Genomic DNA, 22,156 nt, shown 5'->3' with positions numbered 1-22,156 from the left:
GATGGCTCCTCTAGGAGCTGTTCTTCAGACCTTTGGCACAGGATTTGTCAGATAAATCAAATCCAAGCACAGGCTGACTTTGCTTGAATCAAACATTCTTCCTAACCTGTGCTTTCTGCCTGGTCAACTTTTCTCAGTAAGCAGGACAGGGGACACTGTTCTTTGGGCTGAGAGACAAATGGAAGAGACTCCCAGGAATTGGAATTTACAAAGGAAACCTGCATCAGTCAGTCTGTGAGAGAAACCCTCCTAGGAGAATCTGAGCATAACTCAAGTAGCAATGCCTGTTTGAGTTTGAAAAGAGCTGTGAACAGCTGCCTTGTCCTACTTGTCCTAATGAAGGCTCCATGTTTTCTGTATTAAGGGCATTGGCTTTATTACTTGAGATTTGTACACAAAGGGGAGGATGTTTTAGGGCAGCCTGTGTGGAGAGGGAAAGACTGCTCAAAGAGGGAAGGAGTAAGCAAAAGATAGATGATTTAATGCTGGGGGACTGAGGCTACTAGGGTGACCTTAGTGGGTGTCCCTGGGGCATGCAAGCACACAGTGTTCACATGTCTGGAAGCAGACAATAGCAGCAAAATCACCGGGGTCAGTGCTGAGAAACACTTGCACACTGGAAAGGATTAAAAAATAATAACAAAAGCTCAAGTGCAGAGGTGGTTGCAGCTGTGAACACAATAACAACTAACAAGAGGAAAACTGTTTTTACTATCAACGATAAATTCCAAGAAGCAGAATGCCTTGATGTTAACCCAAGGGACCGAGTGTAAGTATGAGAAAAATAAAAATAAAAAAGGAAAGATGCAGTGAAGGAAGTTTTTCTTATTGCCAAGTGTTCCTGCAGTCCACTTCTTGGAGAGATAAAAACATGTTTCATAGAAGATTTCCTATGAGAGCAGCCCCTTTGATTCTCTTCCCTTGCTCCCTATTTGTTTCTGAATTTCGATTATATGGACTTTGTGCAGAGAAAGAGCCCACAATTCCTGGCTGAGGTTGTAACAAGTCCAACCTCAGGAGATACAAAGCACTTTTATGTTCACTCTGAGCTCTTGGTAAGTTATTCTGCAGGTGTCAGCCCAGCTAAATGATGATAACTCCTGAATCAATAAGGCAATGGAGGAATGCAGAGACATTTCTGAGTTCAAATCTCTGTCCTTCACCCATCTGAGGAATTGTGCAACAGATTTTTATTCTAGCAAGGCTGCACGAAGCACTCAACAGCTTAGTTCACAAACCACTTTCCAACAACCCACAGGAAACTGCAGCACTTAGAAATGACCAACTGACACAGCCCCAGTTTATCTCAGAAAGGAAGAAACTGGTAACAGTATATCCCTTTATTAGTAGAGGTTTCTTTGGCAAAATTTCCAGGTAATCCTGGGAAACAGAAGGATCCAGAAGATAGCCAATCCCCTCCCCCTCTTTTTTTCCCTATACCACTCCTCATAAAGTCCTGGGGAAAATTTCCTTCTTAATAACCTTCAATGGGGGATCAGTTTATCCTTTACCACATGACATGTCCTTTACCCCTAACACAATACAAAAAATTAAATAAAGGGGTTAAAGGGGCTAATAGAAGTAGCCTCCAAGGTAAAAAGCAGCAGAAAATATGGAGTTCTTGAATTTTTAATGCACTTCTAATGTCAAAGTGGCCCCATTAGCAAATTAGTGACTTTGTATTTAATGAAGGTTTAAAGAAAATGGGACTTTGGCACCTGTGATTTTCTTCAACTGTCAGACAGAATTTCAGTTTTGAAAATTTATTTTTGGGAAAGAATAATGACAAGCAGGAAGATAAATTGTACATACCAAAGTCAGTGGAAAATAGAGTCATTCAATGCTTGTCTTTGTTAGAATAACTAGTTTTCTAGAGAGGGGACACGCAGAACATAAATCTAGACTTCAGCAAAGCTTTGGACATGAGAAATTTTTTGTTGAGAGTGGAAGAGAGAGAAATTAGCAATGGAATAATAAACAAGGAAGCAAATTGGTTGATACAGACATTAGTGCCTACATACTCTGCTGAAATGGGAAGTTGGGCCTGAGGGACATTATGAACAGGGGTTTCTTTTGATTAATGCTGCAGTAATGACCTGAGCACAAAAGGTAGGAATATGCTAACAGAATGTGCTGAAGCCACATGAGAAAGGTGTTGTCATTACAAGTGACTGAAATATCATGCAGTAAGAATAAGAACAAGTAGATTATTTGACTAATACAGAGAGCAAGTACTGTAGTGGTAGGTTTTGGAGACTAACAGCAGGGCCTTTATAAGATGAGAATGCTTTAGTGGGAAATAAGAGAGGTGTCATGCCCTTCTTGGGATATCTAAATTGGCCATCAATTTCCAGTGGGCAGTGAATCACACCGAAATGCAAAGTGACAGCAGATGAGCAGGTAATGTTGCATGTCATTTCTGCACAACGGCTTCCATTTCCTATTTTCTCTGAGCTGATTCTGATCTTATTGATATTGATACAGGTGTCTAAATATCTATGTCAATATAGATGTCTATATATCTGTATAGATACAGGTAAGTATCAATACATATATATGTACACGTACTTTCTCTGTACATGCTCATGTGAATGTATACGCTGTCTGTGGTGTGATCTCAGAATCTCTGCTGCTCACAGTGATCCCAAGATGCATTAGAAAGTCTCTTTTCCCAGCCCAGCAGTTGAAGAAGGACTCTTCTGGTCTCATTCTCAAGGTTGTTTATTGTTTCTTATCTATAAAATTCTTTCTCCTGACCTGCCGAGGTCTGTTCAGCAGGTCAGACAGAGGCACACTGACTGCCCTCAGGGCAGTGTTATCTTTTTATACTTAAAACTATGTGTACTTTATTTACAATTACTTCCCAATATTTATCACCTATGTTAGACAGTGAGTTTCTACCTTAAACCAATCCAAAAGTGCCAGCATCACCTGGAACATAGAGGCTAGGAAGAAGAAGGAAAAAGGACAAGGCATGGCCAAATTCCTCCATCTTGGGACCCCGAGCTCCCGTTCTAAAAACCTCAAAAATCTATTTTTCACCCTGTGACAAACTAACCATTATTCTACTTAAAACTCTCTTGACTTGTAATTCTTTGTATAAAGGTGGTAATTTGCTCCATGGGTCAAGATCAAAGGCACAGGGGTCTTGGGCTCTGTGCCAAGGTCTCTGAGCTCCCTGGGCAGGGGCTCGAGTCTTCCAGGGCAGCCAGAGGAATTTCCTGAGTTTTGACAGTGTGATATGTATATATGATGGTGTATGCACACACACACACACACACACACACACACACATATGTATGTATATATAAATATATAGTAAAGCACAAGAATTGCTCACCAGCTGTAGAATGCAGGAATCACTTGAGTGAAATCACTGCCTGTGGTAAGCAGGATCCAGGAAGCCTTAGCGATGTCTCAGGGCCTCTCCCATGGGATTTCCCTCGGGGACTGGGCCTCAGTGCCACAGTGGAGGAGCCTGCCTGGTGTCATCCACGGGAGGGTGTTCTGATGAAGGCTGTGTCCCCCTCTCACAGCTGTGTGGTGGACGAGATGGATTTCTCAGGCATGGAGCTGGACGAAGCCCTGCGGAAATTCCAGGCCCACATCCGCGTGCAGGGGGAGGCGCAGAAGGTGGAGCGGCTCATCGAGGCCTTCAGGTAAGAGCAGGAGCCCTGCAGCCCCACTGCTGCAACCAGGGCAAGCAAGGAACACAGCACAAGGCAAAAAAACCAGCAGTCATGGAGAGAATGTCCACAGAGTTCCCTTCCAGAGGGGGGGATCATGGAGGGGCTCCTGAGGGATGGATTCCTCTGTGCTGCGTCACAGCTGTGGCCTGGTCAGAGCTCCAGTGGCATGAAGGGTACCAGGGGCCTGTCCTGATATGGCTTCCAGCGAGGGATTCCCTGTTCATTGGGAACAGGGAAGAGAAGCAGAGGGGCTTGCAGGGCTGCTTGGCTCTCCTTGGTGCATCCAGAGGAGTGCTGAGCAAGGCAGGCTGGAGCACACACCACTTGTGTACTGACACACTCTGGGTAGTCCACTCCTGCCTCGCTTGCTTTTTTGCTTCCTGAGGACAAGAAGGCTGAAGTTTCAGTGGCTTACTTCAGCCATTGGTGGGGAAATTTGCCTTCAGAGAGCAGTGGGTTCCTTCTCTTATGTGTGAGAGGTGGGGTGAAAGGAATGTGACCTGCTTGTGGTAAAGCATTGCCAAGCTGGAGCAGAGGGCTCCCATGTTCCATGCTGAGTGTGTGCATCCCTCCTGCTGCAGCCAGAGGTACTGCATGTGCAACCCAGATGTGGTCCAGCAGTTCCACAACCCGGACACCATCTTCATCCTGGCCTTTGCAATCATCCTCCTCAACACAGACATGTACAGCCCCAACATCAAGCCTGACAGGAAGATGATGCTGGAGGACTTCATTCGCAATCTGAGAGGTAAGGGCTCTGCCTTGATGTTTCTTTTTTGCCCTCTTGCTTTTCTAAATTCTGCCTCGATGAAGGCAGGAAAAACCTAGTGGAATTGCCTTTCCTCAGGTCTTCTGCTGCTTGCCTGTGAGCCAGACATGGAAGGCTCTTTGAGATGCCTTCTAGGGTGCTGGGGAAGGGAAATTCTAATTAACTTTGTTTTCTGCAGAAAGATGTCCAGCCTTCTCAGAAACCAACCATTTTCCTTTGAGAGATCTTTTAAGATATCTCATTTCTTGGAAACAGTCCATTGTATTAAATTTTCCTATTGTTCAGATCTATCCTTCTTAGACCCTGCTGGGTTGTGCTAAACAAGCCCTACTTGCTGCTTTGAATATATGAACACATTTTCCTTTTATTCAGGCTGAATCTTCCCCTTCTTAATTGCCTGCAATTATTTATAGTAACTGTAGGCATGACAGAGTTCATGCATACATTATTTCTTTGCAATTTCTGATACATCAGTTCCCCAAATCAATTTTCTTCTATTTTCAAGGTCAGTCTTTTCTATCCTGGTAATATATTGTTAAAAGCACTTTTTCAGATGTGGTCACAACATACTCATATATAGAGCTACTGCCTTGTTCTTATTTTCAGATCTAGTAACTCAGCTCAGTATTGTTTGGCCTTTTTGACATAATGTCTAGACAAATTATTGTCTAATTTCCCAGCCATATTCATTCCTAGGTCATCCTAGGTCAGCCATTTTCCAAGTTTCTCTTAATGCACATCTGCAATTCATATAAAGCTCCCTCAAAGTTTTTCCAGCATAAATTCCTGTCTTTTCTAAAGATTTTGCATTTTTCTGGGTTCCTTTGACTTGTTTCTTTGTCCTGATTTCTGTTCAGAAAGTGTCATCTGAGCCTCCCACACCTTCCACAATTTGTCACCTGGTTCAGACTAGTATAATGTGACACTGAAGCCCTCTTTCAAGTGAATTCCACAGATACTGAATGGGTCTGCTACCTGCCATCACCCCCTTTAGTATTACAATTGACAGCACTAACAAAAGAGGGTGGTTTTTTTTAAATGTTAACTTACACTTAGAGTTGCCTTAAAAACTGTCAGTTCACACCACAATGAATTAAATCAGCATGAGGGTCACTCATCTCCAGTGTGCAACACACCTCAACTCATTAGAGCAAGTGAATGTCACCCCATCACAGCCAGGCAGAGACACTTCAATCCAGACTCACCTGCAGGCCAATGCCCAGGCCAGCAGCTTCAGCAGCCTGTGTTGGAATTGTTACTTGGGATACATTTGCAAGGACGTAGGTAAGGGAGCAGGACATCTCAATGCCTTTCCATTTTTCAGCAGGTCCTCACCTGCATCACTCAGGATAGTACATCTCAGACCAGGGAGCTGCAGGGAATGCAGAGAAAACCAATATTAAATGACTGCAGGAATTCTGTTTGGAGGAAGGACTGGAAATTTGATTTTCAGTGTTTGGCTCAGGGAAGGGTGAAAAAAACCTTTTCTGCCAGGCTCTGAAGGGTCACACAGCAAAATCTGGAGAATTATCTAAGGAGATGTAAACGAGGAAAGGGGCAGGGTCAAGGCAGAGATACCACAAACAGAATAGCAGGAAAGCATTATTCCTAGGAGACAACACAGAAGGAAAATGGTGGAGGTCACCAAGAAGACAAGGAGAGATGATGCCTGCATTGGCAGCAAGAGCTGCTGAATCCCATCACAGGCCTTTTCCACATCTAGCACTTCTGATGATACAAAATCAATGCAGGGGTTACTGCTGAGCGGCCCGAGATAAATGAATGTGAAATTGTGGCTATAAAACCTTAGGGAACACATGGAAAGGAGCCACCATGCAGAGCAATGGAATAATGAAATCAACTGCATTGGCCTTAGAGATGTCAGTCTCTCCTGCTGGTGCATTAGATGCATGAGAGAAACAAAGGAGACAGCCTAAAGTGAAGTATTGCTATTCCCTTTCACTTCTCAGCACTGCACAGTGCAGAGGCAGTAGTGACCTGCCAGGGACCACTGGTTCTTCCCTTTTCTTTTCTCTCTGGCTGGCCTGCCCAACATTTTCTGTGTTTGGCAGGGGTGGACGACGGTGCTGACATCCCTCGGGAGCTGGTGGTGGGGATCTATGAGAGGATCCAGCAGAAAGAGCTAAAATCTAATGAGGACCATGTCACTTATGTCACCAAAGTGGAGAAGTCCATAGTTGGAATGAAAACGGTGAGCACCCAGAACCCTCTGGCACCCATTCAGCCCCTCTGTCCCCACCTCTCTCCCTGGCCTCTTTTCTGTGTTTTTCCTCTATGCCTTTCTTCTCTTATGTAATACTTCCCTTGCTTGTCTCTACAAATGTACTCCTTTTTCTCCAAACTCTTTATTTCCTGCTCTCTCATTCTTTCCTAATTTTGAGGGATCTCCTTGGCCAGAGTTTACACTATCTAGTGCTGTAATTGTTTGCCCGTGAATTTTACTGCAGGTACTGGCTGGCTCAACTGATAGGTCTGCAGTGTTTCAAACTTTCAGGCCTTTTAAGGGTGTAGGAAGTAAAAGGCAAAGTGATAGAAAACAATCTTATCTGTCTGTCTCTAATGTGTTCCCTAAAAATTGCTGGGGTTAAAAGATCCCCAAAGTACAGACATCTTCTTTGGGCAGTAACCAATCTGTAGTGCAAGAACATACATACTGTTATCCAAAATAAAGCAAAATGATTTCTCAAAGCCCAGGAAACCTGGAGATGTCCAGTGGGGTGAGAGAAGATGAGCAGTACCCAAGGATTGGAAGCCAGAGATAGGATGTGTGAGGGAGAAGGTTGCATTTAGTCTGCCCTCTGATTGACCCGGATCACAAAGGCTTTCTCTGTTACTGCACCAGCAGGAAAATTGACGGCAATGAGCGGTGCTGAGGGGAGGTGATTTGTCTGGGCAGACTGGGTGGAATTGTGTCCCTGGGAAGGGCTGTGCAGTCAGAGGGTGGGGGAGACCCCCAGTGGCCCCTCCTTGAGCCCCTGCCGTGCTCCCTGCAGGTCCTGTCGGTGCCCCACCGCCGGCTGGTGTGCTGCAGCCGCCTCTTCGAGGTGACCGACGTCAACAAAGTGCAGAAGCAGGCAGCTCACCAAAGGGAAGTCTTCCTCTTCAATGACCTGCTGGTGGTGAGTGTGCCTTGGCAATTAGGCACTGCAGTAATAAAACCTGCCCTGGTTTCTGTAAGAAAGTCTGAAACCAGCCCACAATATCCATTTTCCCTCTGTTCTAAGGACAGCTCCCAGTTCATCAACATTGTAAGACACAGCTCTGGACCCTTCACCATTAAAAAACCTACTAAATCTAGAACTTCAGTTAAAAAACCAAACTGTCACATCCCACAGCCATCCAAGCAATGTTATTGCTCTCTCTCATGCCTTTGCCAGCAGGGAGGTTCATTTCATGAAAGGGAAGTTCATTTCTTTGTCTATTTCTACTACAGTACACAGAGCCCTCTCATGCCCTTTAAATCTCTCCTGCCAGACACTTTAAAATCACTGCCTTCTAACGTGGAAAAGGCTGTAGCAGACTAGATAGTACTTCTCAGACCCCCAAATGTGCAGAATATTTTTGAAAGTGTCCTGCCCCGGCAATGGAATTTTGCAGGTACAGGAGAGCAGAGTTACACTGAGACTGGAAGGAGGCCAAACAAAATGGAAGTTTGCTGAATTTAATGGCGAAGTAAAACTGAGGAGGCAGCAGATGCAAGGCTAAACCCAAACCCTTTTGTAGAAGGAGAGGATAAGAGAGCTTCACCCAGCTTTTCCTTTGCAGCCATTTGCACAGTTATGAACCTGGGGACAGGATCTGCTCTCTGCTATCCCTCTACTCCATGGGATAAACCAGATCCAGAAGAATTGGAGGTGCAAGGTCCATGAGTGCTGAGGTACAAGGGCAGCACAGCATTCTCATACACTCTTGTTCCCAGCTCTAAGGTATTTATGACAGGCTTCCCTTTGCCTTTTGATCTGTTCCTTGGTGAGGAGAATTCCCCTTTCAAAGTCAAGATGTGGTGATCAAGCACCTCTGGGAGAGAGCTGAGTGGGCCTAGGGCAAAGCCCACGGGATTCCAGAAGTGTTGTTACAAGGCAGCTCTCCTGCAAAGATCCAGTCACACAGCAAACACTGCTCCCATGTACACTTACCAGAGCTTTTTTTCCTTGAGCAGCTTGCATAGTTCCTGCCTCACTGTTCCCCAGCACCAATGATGCTTCTCTCCCTCCAACAGATCCTCAAGCTCTGCCCCAAGAAGAAAAGCTCCTCAACATACACATTCTGCAAGTCAGTCGGCCTGCTAGGGATGCAGTTCCATCTCTTTGAAAATGAGTGTAAGTCCCCTGCTCCTGGGTTTCCTGGAGGGGTTTGGCAGGGAAAAGGAGAAGGAGGGAGGGGGCTGTGTGAGTTTGCATTAGGAGAGAGATTCTGTCAGAGTTAAAAATGGAGGAGAGAAAACTGAGGCTTGTGCCAAGGAGATCACTCTTTGGGTACACTGTGATGAGAAGAAGCTCCTGGTAGCTCTCATAGGTCTGAGCATCTGCAGAAGGGCCTCATTGAAGGATCTGGCTTCTTATGGTGGCAGGGACAACACCAGTGGTGAAGACTGGGGGAAACAATCCCCATATACATCCCACTGAGCTCCCAGAAGCCAGCTGTTGGTGCAGAACCTTGTTGACAAAACTGCTGCTGCCAGCTTTAGCCCCTCTCCCCTCATGCCCAAACCCCCACTGCTGCTTTTGATGCTGGCAGAGGCAGAGGTGCTGCTGCCACCTCCCTGCACTGTGCCATGCTGTGCTGAGAGCTTCCAAGGCAGAGGCAGAGCCCTTGGAACAGTACCCACCAAAGCATGGCAGGAGGCCAGCCCTAGTCAGCCTGACCTTGATGGTCTGGGAATAGAGCCATGATGTGTCATGATTGGGGCTGGTTGTGCCATGCAGGAGCTCCAGAAACAGGCAGGCTTCCTGCTGGCACAGGCACAGGCACAGGCACAGCACTCCCAGGCAAGCATGGCTGATGCCCCTGGGATCAGGGGCACGATCCCCTGGGATCACAGTGCTCTCCGTTGTGAGCACATGGAGAACATGCTGCAAGGAAGGCAAAATGTAGCTGCACTGTGGCTATACTAAGTCTTTTCTATCCCTCCTCTACTCTACTGGCAGCATGAGTCACTCTCCCAACACCCTAGGCTGCAGCATGCAGAGGCTCCCACATCCCTGTGAGCTAAAGGGCCATTCATACCTGAGCATCCCCAGGAGGCACCATCAGAGCTGGAATCAGCTTTCAGGGGTACCATGACCATCCTGGAGTGCCCAAATCTTCTGGCAAAGGTGCCCTGTTGTGTATCCCCTGCAGAGACAGTAAAGCAAATGTCACAAAGATCTTGTGATCTGAACACATGAGAGAGACAGGGTGGGAAAAGAGTTTGGCATGCAAACAGGGGGAGCAGAGAGCTGGCTGAAAATAACAGGTTAGGCCTTGGCTTGTTTGGGAAAGGCTAATAAAGGAAGGCTAATGAAGGAAGACTGCTCATGGAAGGCAGGCAAATGTAGAAGCACTGGAGGAGAAATGAAAGGAGGACAGGGGAAGACAGAAATTAAATTTAGATGAGTATGAAAGGAAAGGAGGAAAGGGATTGAAATTACCAACCACTGAGCAAATGATAGAGGAAGTCTAGTCAAAAGTGTGGCAAGTTCTCTGCATTCTCATGTTCTCCTGATTCTGTTGAATCTCCAGTCACCACCTGCCTGCACACAAACCTGATCTTTAAAGCATAAGGCCTTTGGCTGTTTATTTTCACTCTCTGGGCATGGCCCCTCATTTACATTCCTGTGTGTTTTGCCTGTGAGGAGCACTAAGCAGAGACCTACAAATACAGATCTTTCCCTTTACCATTCTCCCTGCAGAGTGCAATGAGCTCCCCATCTGCACCGTGCCAACACCTCTCTTGCTCTCTGCAGATGAAAGGAGAGACTGGGGACAAGTCCTGCCTCTGTGGATGCAGTGGCTCTGACCCCAGAGACAACCTCTCCTACTGCATCTCCCACAGGAGAAAAAGTACTGTTGGCCTCATAAACACTGTTTACCCTTCCACAGATTGAGAAAGGCTTTACAGTTTTACCTCTGTGCCCAGGTTCCTAGGCCCAGTGCTGCACTAAAAGTGACTAAGAACTAGAGTTCTCTGGTTTGGGCAGCACTGTGGTGCTGGTGACACTTGCCTTGCTGCTGCAGCTTGATCCTTCTGTTCTCTTGGAGGGCTGCAGTGCTGCAGGTTCCCACAGCTGGCAGTGTGACAAACTCTGGGTGTGCAATTCCATTGAAAACTCTCTGTCCTTCAGATGTACCAAAACAACCAACTACTCCATCAAGAATGCCTAACACTTCTTTGTTTTGTTGGCACATCTTTTTTCAGATTACCCCCATGGCATTACACTGGTGACTCCAGTTTCAGGCTCAGAGAAAAAACAGGTACTACACTTCTGTGCTCTGGGTGCTGAGGAAATGCAGAAGTTTGTGGAAGACCTGAAAGAGTCAATAGCAGAAGTGACAGAACTGGAACAGATACGAATTGAATGTAAGGGTCTCTCATACAATTCACACTGCAATGCCATCACACTGCATGGGACTACAAGGCAAAAAGGGTAAAGGGAAGTCTTCCTCAGGAACAGGGACAAAGAGGATGAGCAGCACAAGTCTGCACAGGATGTTCCTGGGATCACTGATAGGATGAAAAAGCACTCTGTGACCACCAGCCAGCGGGAGAAATGGAAGGACTTAACTACTTACAATGTTTATGAGACAGGGAGTGTGATACACAGCCTGGAATAGGGAAGCTTGGACTGTCACACCCAGGAGATTCTTTTCTGTCCCATACTCCTTTGACTATGCAAACATGACCTGTAAATAGCTGGGGTAGATCTGTACCTTTAACATGGTTGTCCTGAGGGCAGGCAGTCTGTCACTCCATGGCCTTACACAGACAAGATGTCCATGTAGCCTTTGATGGCCTTTTCCTGTACAGACTGACGAGCCAGAGTAGCTCAGCTGCAGTGGTCCCCATCTGTGCAGCACTAGCCAATCCTGTATAAATCCTGTAGGTCATATGTAGAAGGTCCTATAGGAGAAGGTCCTATAGAGATATCTAAGTTTCTTCACATATCAAATCCTCTCCAGTTTCTGGTTTTTCTTGGCTGTTCCTCTCTCCCTTCTTGACATTCACTTGTGATTTCCTTGAATTAATTCTCTTTGCTGATTTCCCATTTTGTTCCTTCAACATGCTGGTGACCTTGCCTCCATCCCTCCCCTCATTTATTTCCAAATGTGTGTTTTGCAGGGGAACTGGAGAAACAGCAAGGGACAAAGACTCTCTCCTTAAGGACCAACGGAGCCCAGATGGAGCTGCAGTCTAAGCAAGGCTCTCCAACAGGTAAGAGGGCACCAGTACCCAACTTTTTTTTGGTCTAGTAGTGCTGCCTTTGCAAATGTGTTCTCACTGGTTCCTGTGAGAATAACTGCAAAAAGAAGTGTTCAGTTTTGTACCCTTTAGCCTTGGCCAAATAGTGGAAATACGAGAGCATATACATTCTTCAAATACTCTAGAAAAACCCCTGAAGTCTCATTATCCAGTCTGTAGCTGTAATACCTGGTAAAGAGCTGTTACTGATAGAGCATAGGTAACTTCTGAGGAACCTGGCCCAATTTTCTTCCCTGAATTGATAAAACTTACTCTACTAAGCAGCTAACAGATTGCAAGAGGGTCTGGGTTGGCCTTGCACCTCTCCCTCTAACTCTCCAGTCCACTCTCCAGTATGAGGGCCAGCTCTTGCCTAGAGGGGCAGATCTTATAAGTGAGATATTCTGTTTTATTTCAAAGGCAAGAAGGATTTGGGGGAGAAGGTCTCGGACAGCACAGTGGAGGTAAGTAGAGTGCAGAGCAGCTGAGGTAAGTAATTCTCTCTCACTTCAGCACTTCTCACATTCTCTGTTGTTTCTTTTCTCAGGTTTTAATCAATGCCTCCCCAGCCAGACTGACAATTTTACCAATTTCCAGAGATACAATTAAAAGTTACTGCTAGGACGGGTAATACAACTTTCAAATCCAAACTAAACTTCAAAGCATTTTCAATCCGTTTCTATAACTGTAACATCCTTCATGGACCAAGCTCCCAAACGCTGTAGACTAACCCACCCCACTGCTTCTGGGGAGACTGAAAACCCCACTAAGGACTTCCCTGACATGCTAACTCCATGCAGCATCACATGCAAATCCCCCACAGCCCAGCTTTCCTGCACTATCTCTGCAGCTCTGTCTCTCCATCCCCATGAAGGGGATTAAGCATGGCCTTTGTACACCAGACTTTCCTTAGAGCTTCACCTTCCTAGGCAGGGAGCTTGGCTGTCCTGTGTGCATCTATCTTTGCAGGAATCTCTCAGCATCCAGTGGGTTGCCTGTTTCTTCACATATACCCATGCCCTCACTGCCTGTGAGGAAACAGGAAAATGCAATCTTCACACTGAAAATCTTATCAACTACTTCCTACTCTCTCTCTGTCTGAAATATCTCCATTGTCCTGAACCTTCCCTTTTCCAGGGTAGTTCTTTCCCCTCTTGTCAACATATATTCACTTAAAGAATTCAGCTTCTCTGTGGGGAGTAGGTGCTGCTTCTTTTCCCTGGAGAGCACCCTATTTCTCTGCAGACACCCCCTTCCTGGGAAAGGTGCCTCTGCCAGCCAGCTTCCTATTCCTGCTGGGAGAAGTGTCTCCCTGTGTAGAACAGCTTCCATGTATCCTAATGTCATTGGCACTTCCTGGCCCAGCAACCAGCTTTTCCTGTGGGATGTTCCAACACCTGAATAAATACTGACACAAAATTGTGTCCTGCTGTGTGGTGAGTCTGAGCAACCTCCATGTCTGGATAGGGACAGACAGCTCATCCTTGTTCCAGCATGGTGGGCAACTTGGGCACTTCACAGCTTCTCCTTCCCAGTTGCTGGTGCAGCTGCTGACTCTGCCAGAGCCTCAGGGCAGCCCCACTGTCTCACCTGTACCCCTGCCTGGCTGGAAGTGCCACACCAACCTGCGAGCACTTGTTTCCTACACAGGGCTTGTCACTTGACTGACATTCTGTTTTAAGCCAGCAACTTAGCTCTGGTTTGGGGTCTCCATCAGCCCATGTCCTTGCCAGAAGGAACTATAACCTCATCCATCATTTGGGAAGCATTATTTCCCTGCTGCACTTCTCCTGCTAGGGACCTCCCGTCCAGGCCAGCTCGTCCTTTTCAGACTGGTCTCAGTGAGCTCCCTTATTTGATTCCATTATCAGCATCTCAATGTGGAAACCCTGATGACCTCCTGCTTCCCTACCTGCTTTCAGCTGACCAAGTATTACTCTGCCCGCAGAGGAGCATTTCCATTTCTCTGAGATTATCTAATCTGCTGCCATTTCATCATGAGTTTCTTTTATCATTGTATGAGCCAGATGGGCATTTTTTGTTTCTTTTTTTCTTTTGAAAATCATTTTCTTTCACTGACAAACCATCAAATGGAGCAGAGGGAGCTGCCTTTTGCTAGTCTATGTCAGGTTTCTGCTTTTTCCTTTGTAAAGAGATTAGCCAGTTATGTGGTGCACCTTCCTACTTAGAAAGGCAGGGAGCTGGGAAAGGCTTGAGTTTCTCTGTCGCTCTCTATCTCAGATTCAGCTGCTGTCATTGCTGAAACGTACAGCCTTGATTACCTGAAACCTTGTGGCCTGGTGCCCCTCTCCTTTTCGCTGGTGGGGGCAAAGTCATGGCCTCGAGGTCTGTTCATTTCCATGAGAATTCACAGACACTTCCACTCTTAGAATCGATTTGTGTTCCCTGTGCTGTTTGATAACCAAAGCTGCACTGCATTGGGAACTCCGGCTCTGCTGCCTTTGACCTGATGGAAAGGACAGGGACACTTAGGCTGGATGGGGACAATGGGGCTGTTGAGGGGAACTGTGCAGCCAGGGTTGTACCTATTCTGGATTTTTGAGGGAGAGAGGGTTGGATGCATGTGAGGCCGTCCGGTGGCGGGGGTTCAGGGCAGCCAGTAGCAGCGGATGGGAAAAGTCTTGTAACATTTAATGCTTCTTTGGCTGTTTCTAAACTAGGTGTCAATTCACAACAGGCTTCAAACGTACCAGCACAACTCCGCCCTGGGGCCCGAGAGTGGAATGCAGCCCAGCATGCGTCTTAACATGCCACGGGAGCAGCTGGAGACAGCACTGGTGCCCTCCCACCCCGCCTCGGCGGGGACACTTGTACAGTGCCAGCAGATTGTCAAAGTCATTGTCCTGGACAAGCCGTGCCTCGCTCGGATGGAGCCGGCCCTCAACCAGACTCTGACACGCTACGTCACCTCCGACTCCTGCACCTCCACGCCGTGGCGCGGTGTGGGCAGTGGGCTCCCTGGGACCCCCATGAAGCTGGTCCATCAGCCTCCCCTGCCACCTCCACCCCCTCCCTACAACCACCCCCACCAGTACTGCCCCCCCAGCTCGCTGCTTCAGAGGCGCAGGTATTCCAGTGGCTCACGCAGCCTCGTGTAGCCATAGCACCAGCACCAAACAGCACAGACTTCCTCGCTCCCCTTCCCCAGCACCTCCCAGGGACCCTTTCTGCCTACAGAGATCTAGTTTGTGATTTATTTTTTAGTAAAATGAGAACAAAAGAAAAAAAAAAAAGCCAACTGACCTAACTCTTACCCCGTCTCCCCTCAAGATGATGCTATTTGTGAGGAGCCATCTGTAGAAACTGCCAGCCTACATGCTCACACATCCTCACACCCTGCCAGCCCAGCTGGCCTCTGTGCTCGTGTTGTCCCCATGTAGCACTTTGCTGCCCTGTTCCTCAGAGGCTTGATGACCTGCTGCTTTCTAGGCACCGTGTCTTCCGTTTCCTACTCCTCAGCTTCCTTTCCTGCCTTGCATTTACCTGGCCACAGGTTCGTACCCACCCTGAAATTTCGCCAGCCGCAGAGAGAAATGGACTCACCTGTGCCATGCCTTGGGGCATTCCTGGGGGTGGAGTTCTCCCTGCCACCATCACTGCCACCTGCTAAGCTGGAGTGAGAACTTGCACCACTTGCCACGCTTCCTCCTCATCGCTCTCCAAGTTTTATCTCCTTGCAGCAACCGGCTCCAAAGGAAGGAGTGCACGAGTGGAAGAGAGCTTGAGAGGAGGAGAGACTGTCCTGAGCTGCAGTACAAGTACACAGAGATGGCCTCACTGAACACCAAAACTTTTTCTGTTGTTATGTTGGAGCATTGTACCAGAGACCTCTGCTGAGACCTAGCAGACCTCACCACATGTAAATACACCTGTATGGTAGCATATGTATGAGCATGCTTACTAAGGAAACACCAAGCAGTTCTGAGGGGGCAGAAGGGAGGGCTTCAGTCCAGGGATCTTCCTGGAATGAATGGATGTGTGCTTTTCCAAAGAGACAGCACCGAGAGGTGCCCTCCCACCTCAACACACACACACACCCCCACACACACACAGGAGATTGTCTTCTCTAAAACAGACCCACCTCTGCTTTCCTTCTTCTGGCTGGTTTTGTGTTTCCTGCCCACCTGCATTTTTGTATTCTGAAAGCAAAGTGTTATGTTCACCTTTTGGGGTGGGTGTTCCATTCACTTGGGCTCTTCCACCTGTGTTAGAGGGAAGGGACTTTTTGGAGACCACTCATGTGAGGCCCCATCTGTATCTCTTGCCTGTTATCACTTACCCCTATATTCTTACATCCATCAGCCCTTCCTAGAGGAAAGCTGCTCAGATACCAGACTCCAAGGCCTCTTCTCTCTCCCTCTCTATCCCAGATTCAAAGTGAGAGGAGAGGCAGATCCTGAGATAGAGATGACAGCTCAGCTCCTCTGCTTTATTGGGGACATTGATGTGAAGGAAGACAGCTTTAAAAATGGGCTGTGGATGTATTTTTAGAAAAAAAAAAAATCCGTGCAGTAGGGAGGGGAAGGTATTAATTAGCTTAAAGGCTTTGGTCTCAGTCACTCATTCTATCTCCCTTCGAGGTTTAAGAAGATCAACTTTAGGATTCTAAAATAGGACAGAATGCCTTTTAGGGCCTTTATTTTTATTTTATGTTATGAGGGAAAGACAGAAATGCTCTTCCTTCCCGTACAAGGCTGAGACATGAGCACTGGGTGCTGATGATGTAATGGTAGGGTGAGGAATGGCAGGAGCTGTTGCCAGTGGTGGGGATGTGCAAAATGTCAGGACAAGAGGGACAGCAAAGACAGATGCAGAAAACTTTTTTTAACCTTGTGGGGTAAAAGCCACACAGCAATTTCCTTAGGGATTGTGCCAGTGTGCTGATCTCTGGGGCCATTGCCAGTGAGAAAGCCACTGGCAGTGCATCAGGGATGGGCTTGGCTCCCTCAGTGCTCCCTGGATGCTTGCTGGCTGTGCTGGAACGTTCAGGGAGAGAGTTCACACATCTGACCTGGGCAGAAGCCCAGCTAGAGTTAGGGAAACAGACAGGGGCTGGAGTGACAGATCCCCTGCACTTAGCCAGCCCTCCAGGGCAGGAGCCTGCTCACTGCCAGGTCCCCCTCAGTCTGAGCATGACCCATGGACCCAGCTGTGCCAAGAGCTCTGACTTGTTTGCTCAGCTGGGCACCAGGCTGCCACTTCTATCTGCAACAGCAAATGTACCAATAGGGAGCCCACAAGCAGAGCCTCAGGGAAGACTGCAGCAGCAGATGACAGAAAAGACTGTAAGAAAACCCTGACTAGAAGCCCAGTCTCCCTCCAGACCAGAGAAGCTTTCTCCTAGCCAGCCCCCCAGGACAGTTTGGATGCTCTGCATCCTGAACTGGGTGCTGGGAGAGCCCCTCACCCCCAGCCAGCTGTGAGGCACAGCTGGCCTGGTCTGCTGCTGACTCCCTCCAGGGTGACACCCTGCTGCCTCAGGGCAGCCAGAGCCTCATCTGAGCTGCCCATAGCTTCCCAAGAAAGCATGTGTGCCAGCTGCCATTTTTGATCATGCAGCGTGTCGCTGCTGCTGTTTTTGCTCACTGCTGCAGTGGAATGGGTGTCCAGGAGGCACTGGCACTGTCCCCCCTTCCCAGTAGTTATTTCACTGTCTGAGAGGAATGGCAGTACTAGTTCAGGTTTTTTTCCCAGAGTGCAGTGTGCCAATGAAGCTCCATGTGTGTGTTAAAATAAATAAATTAGATTTTACTTGACATTTAACACAAAGTGACAACAGCAAAAAACCTTGAGATACTTGAGGAAATAATTTTTTTAGATAAAATATTTATAACAATGCCTACGAAGTTCCTACACAAGATGTTTGCTGCTTTAATAATTGATTGGGAGAGCTACAAGGATCTAAAGAGGAAATAAGGAAGCTGCTTGAGACTCCCTTCTCCATGCTGGATGAAGGGTAGAAGTGACTGAACTGAAGTGCTGAGGTACCTGAGGCAAAGTGTTCTCTCAGGGCAAGCTGGTTCTGTTTCCCTGACCTTGCAAAGGCAACTGCTGGCCTTGAGCTTTGGACAGAGAAGCAAATGTAGATAACTCTTGCTGTCTTCTGGCCTGCTGGCTACCACATCTTCTGTTGGGTTTGGCTGGAGAGGCACAAAACTGCTCTGTTCCAGGTTGTCATGGAACAGGTTGGTCAAAATTCCACCGTGGAGCCGAGCCCTTCGGACTTCACTCCAAAATACAGATTTGTTTTTTTTTTTGTTTGTTTGAAGGTTGGTGTCAAAGGATGACAAGCACTTTAAAACATATCTGCACCTCGTCTGATCTATTGTTTTGTCTGCTCCTGCAGTCCTCCCACGTGCCAGCCAGACACACAGACTCAGTGTAGCCCTAAGCTGTGAGCAGACACCCTGGCACACAGACTGACAGGGTGCAGGCTGGAAGGGGCACCTCAGTGACAACCTAACGAAGGACAAAATGTGCACCACAGCCCACCTGGAGGGACCAGCCCAAAGAAAAATCACCAGCTCTTGACAGCAGGGATTCTGATCATGAACCTAGCACAATCTTTCAGGTGGAGGAGTCAGGCAGGGAGCTGCTGCAGAGATTAGCTCAACCCAAATGAACCAGTGTCTTTTTGCTGCCAAATTCATGCCCTTCTATATTAAAAAGGAGTGGGGGGGAGAGAGAAAACAGAAACCTTGCAAAAAGTGTTCTGCAGTGAGTGTTGGGTAGTCAGTGGCCAAATGAGAAGGTAGCTTTGCTGAACAGCAGGAGAGACTGAGCTGGGTTACATCAGGCTCTATCCTGATCCTTGCTCAGGCTGGTGCAGGCCCAGTGAAATGAATCTGCTTGCACCAGTAGCAAAGGGATGGGAAAATGTGACAGGAGAATTGAGCCTTGCAAACAATTTGGGTTTAATGCAGTGCTTTTCTGCTGCCACAGTAATTTTTAATGCCATAGTCTTGGCTGCTGGGTTAGCAACACTCAGTGCTTTCACAAGGCTTTCAAAGCATCCCACTGTTCACATTTTCTCTCCTTCCTGTAGATAAAAGGTTAGGGTATGGTCCACAACCTGAATTTCATCAATACTCATGCTGAAAGGTACCACCAGATTTGGATGTATTTGAGGGCCTCCAAGCCATAAGGCTTTGAGTTTTGTTACCTGTTCCTCAGAAGGCTCAACCTGCAACTATGTGCACATGTTCCTGAGGTTTCCAAAACCAATCTGAGCCCTCAACCAAGGATGCTGCTGCTTTGCAGAGCCTCTGCTTTGAAATGCAAGTTGCTGAGCAAACTCCCCCCGTCTCCCACTCCACCAGCTGCCTCACTGTGCTAGTGTAGGCTCCAGGGACTGCTGGCAGTGTTTTGTGAGCTAGAGCTGTCCTTGTCCTGCCCTCTCATTCGCAGCCACGCCTGGGACAGCAGCTTTGAAGTCACCCAGCTCTTCAACACTAGTCACAACCCCATCTGAATGTGTCTTTTTAAAATCTAACAACAGAAGTGTTACCTATGCGTAGGCTTTTGAAAGCACCTGTCTGTCTGTACCTGTCTCCTGCTGTAAATATCACCAACAAAAGCTTCCTTTGGGATAAGTGGTGTGGTCACACCTAGCAAAAGAGTCCAAATGGCTAATATTTTGTAACAAAAATAACAAAAAATAGATCAGAGGTATTTTATCTGTTCAATCAATAGAGTTTTAGAAATTATATTGAGATAATGTCACTTGTGCTCCAATGTCTTCTTTGCCTCAGCCCCCGGTGTCCCTGGGCTCCAGCAGCGTGCACAGGCACACAAGCACACACCAAGGGTGCTCCATGGAGTGCTGAGCATCCTGGCCTCCTGCTGGCCTCAGGGGCAGCCTGCCCCAGCTACTGCTGTTTTCTTGTCAAAAGCAGCAGGAGCCAGCTCAGTGCTCAGGCTCTCTGAGGATCAGATCCAGAGGAAAACAGGAAGCAATAAACTTGTTCAGGAGGTGGCAACTTAACTGTGAAATTCACCCCTGCAGGGAGGTGGAGAGGAAAACGGTGAGGGGGAAGGCAGAGCCCTTCTGTGCCACAGCTCATTGCTGGATGCTCCCAGCTGTGCAGGCTGCACCTCTGGGGAGGGAGGCTCACAGAGCCTTGCAGAGCACTCGCTGCTGCTGTACACTGTGGGACATGTGGCCACACAGGAACCTGTGCCCCAGAGAGCAGCACACACCGTGGGGCAGTGCTCACACCACACAGGACTGCACCTCAGAGAGCATGGAGGTACCTCTACAGAAGGTGCTGGACAAAACTATGGGGCACAGGCAGCATGCACTGCCTGAGCAGGACAGCTTTGCTGGCCGCAGCATCACCATTGCAGCACATCTCACCAGCTACACAGGCCCAGCCTTGGGGAACATTTGGATGGGAGACACGTGAGGAAAATCACATTTCCTGTGCAGATCAGATCTAAGTGCATATTTACACAAAGCATAACCCCAAGGTTAATGAAGCTGACCTTTGAGGGAGAATCAAGCACGTGCACACAAAGCGAGCTCTCCTCTGCAATGAGTGGGGGAAGGCAAGTTCCGTCTCTGCAGCTGGATCCAATGATGCTGGATTCACATTGCACCTGCTAAAAAAACCCTGCCCATAGGTTGCAAATTCTTTGCTGGCTTCAAAGAATCCCTTGGATCCCCAGGCCCACCATTAAATACTTGGGAGGACAGAAATCCCTCCCAGAAACAGACAGTATATTTCCCAGGGATTCAGAGGCTTCCATTTATGTTTTTGTGTGCCATGGATATATTATAAACCAGCCCATCCCAAACAGGCATTTTCTAAGATGTTTTGAAACAGAAGATTATTGAAGTTCCTGGCTGATGTTCAGATCACACACCTGGCTGTAAAGTGAAGATGAAAGCAATAAAACCAGATTGTCTATATGTGAAATACTCCTCACTTGCTCCAATGTTCAGATACTGTTATTAATCAGAAGATGGCAAGTGTCTCTGGGAAGGATACTATGTAGACATATTTAGGTAGTGCTGGTATAGAGGATTACACCCCAAAAAGCAAATACCACAATTGTCACAGTGCATCTGTACCCTGTTATATCTATACAGCATCCATTATGTGCAATAACTGATACATACTGTGGTTGGAATGGATCAAAATACACTGCTCTTTTCCACAGAGAATCTTGAGATGCAATTTTTCTCTGAAACTTTTCAGATGGGCTTTTAATTAGGCACATCCTCAAATGCTTTGCTGTAGGTGGGCTCTATCCACCCCTGCCAAACAAAATGCAGACTCACCACTGAACTCAGCTCTTCACAGCCTGCTGCCTCCTGCTTTGGAGGTGCTGCCTCCGGGGTCACAGACCCATCCCGACACCTGCACAGAGAGGGGAGTCCTCCAGGAGCACTGTGGTGGCAGGAAGGTCGGCACAGACCCAGAGCTGCCATGTGCCAGCAGTGTCACTGCTGTGTGCAGGTCATTATGGGTCCCTTTAACCTCATCTGGGGCACTCTGGGAAGATTGTGCTGAAAGGGGGTGCCTGGGGCACAGCTGATCAGAGTCAGGCTTCACCTTTCCCCACAGACTGAGGTTTCTTGTCATCAGCAGCTGCTGGGGAAGAGGTGCCCCTCTGTAAAGTCACTGCCCAGATCCTTAATTCAGCAGCCTGGAGTCATGCACATATACCTGCCTGACCTGAGAAAGGTGGCTGAAAATAAGCAGGTGCCTCAAGGATGATGATGCATGGTTAGCAGGGCTGTGGGATTTAACCAGTTTAGGAGCTCTGCCACACCTGGTGGGTCTTGGAGCAACTTTTCTGCAACAGAGGTTAAAAGAGGTTAAACAGCTAATGAGTGCAACAGAGGTTAAAAGCTGGCTGAGGAGCTGTTTTCTATCTTAAACCATACAATCCATGAGCTGGGAATGTTCTTAGGTATGTAGGGCAGGATCATATTTTATAGAGCACCCATAAATCTTACAGTGTGGCACAGTTATCAATGAACTTTTTGAAAACAAGAATCCTGTCTTCCTAATCCTCCTCCTCATTGAGGTAGGGTGTCCCAAACAATATGAAGATCATTAAAAACAAGCAAACAAACAAACAAGAAACAACACAGGGAACAGAAGGATCTTCTTCCACAGGAGTGTAGGACCAAGGCTGTGGTAGTAAAAACACTTAGAGTGATATATACCCATCCTGATATTCTATGTACACCTTTCTATTCCCTCCCAT

General features: G+C 47.4%; 1 protein-coding gene across 5 annotated transcripts in view; it reads left to right on the top strand.

Moving 5' to 3' along the window:
• The window catches only part of IQSEC3 (IQ motif and Sec7 domain ArfGEF 3), a 99,733-nt gene extending 78,877 nt beyond the window's left edge, over positions 1-20,856 (top strand). For 2 of the 5 annotated variants that reach the window (XM_071422255.1, XM_071422260.1), the window contains 9 exons: positions 3,537-3,659; positions 4,271-4,437; positions 6,531-6,670; positions 7,473-7,598; positions 8,699-8,798; positions 10,877-11,038; positions 11,798-11,890; positions 12,338-12,381; positions 14,599-20,856. In XM_071422255.1, the coding sequence (XP_071278356.1) occupies positions 3,537-3,659; positions 4,271-4,437; positions 6,531-6,670; positions 7,473-7,598; positions 8,699-8,798; positions 10,877-11,038; positions 11,798-11,890; positions 12,338-12,381; positions 14,599-15,036 (1,393 nt within the window). In that variant the 3' untranslated portion in view covers positions 15,037-20,856. Of the gene's footprint in view, positions 1-3,536; positions 3,660-4,270; positions 4,438-6,530; positions 6,671-7,472; positions 7,599-8,698; positions 8,799-10,876; positions 11,039-11,797; positions 11,891-12,337; positions 12,382-12,464; positions 12,545-14,598 lie in introns of all 5 variants that reach the window. The other 3 variants (XM_071422257.1, XM_071422256.1, XM_071422258.1) reach the window with 3 other exon arrangements.
• Positions 20,857-22,156: the final 1,300 nt, after the last annotated feature.

This window comes from Agelaius tricolor, unplaced genomic scaffold (genome assembly GCF_023055355.1).
Source record: "Agelaius tricolor isolate 1412-34295 unplaced genomic scaffold, bAgeTri1.0.p SCAF_3, whole genome shotgun sequence".
Lineage (NCBI taxonomy): Eukaryota > Metazoa > Chordata > Aves > Passeriformes > Icteridae > Agelaius > Agelaius tricolor.
Note: the sequence above shows the minus strand (reverse complement) of the source record. Positions and strands in the feature narration are given on the sequence as shown.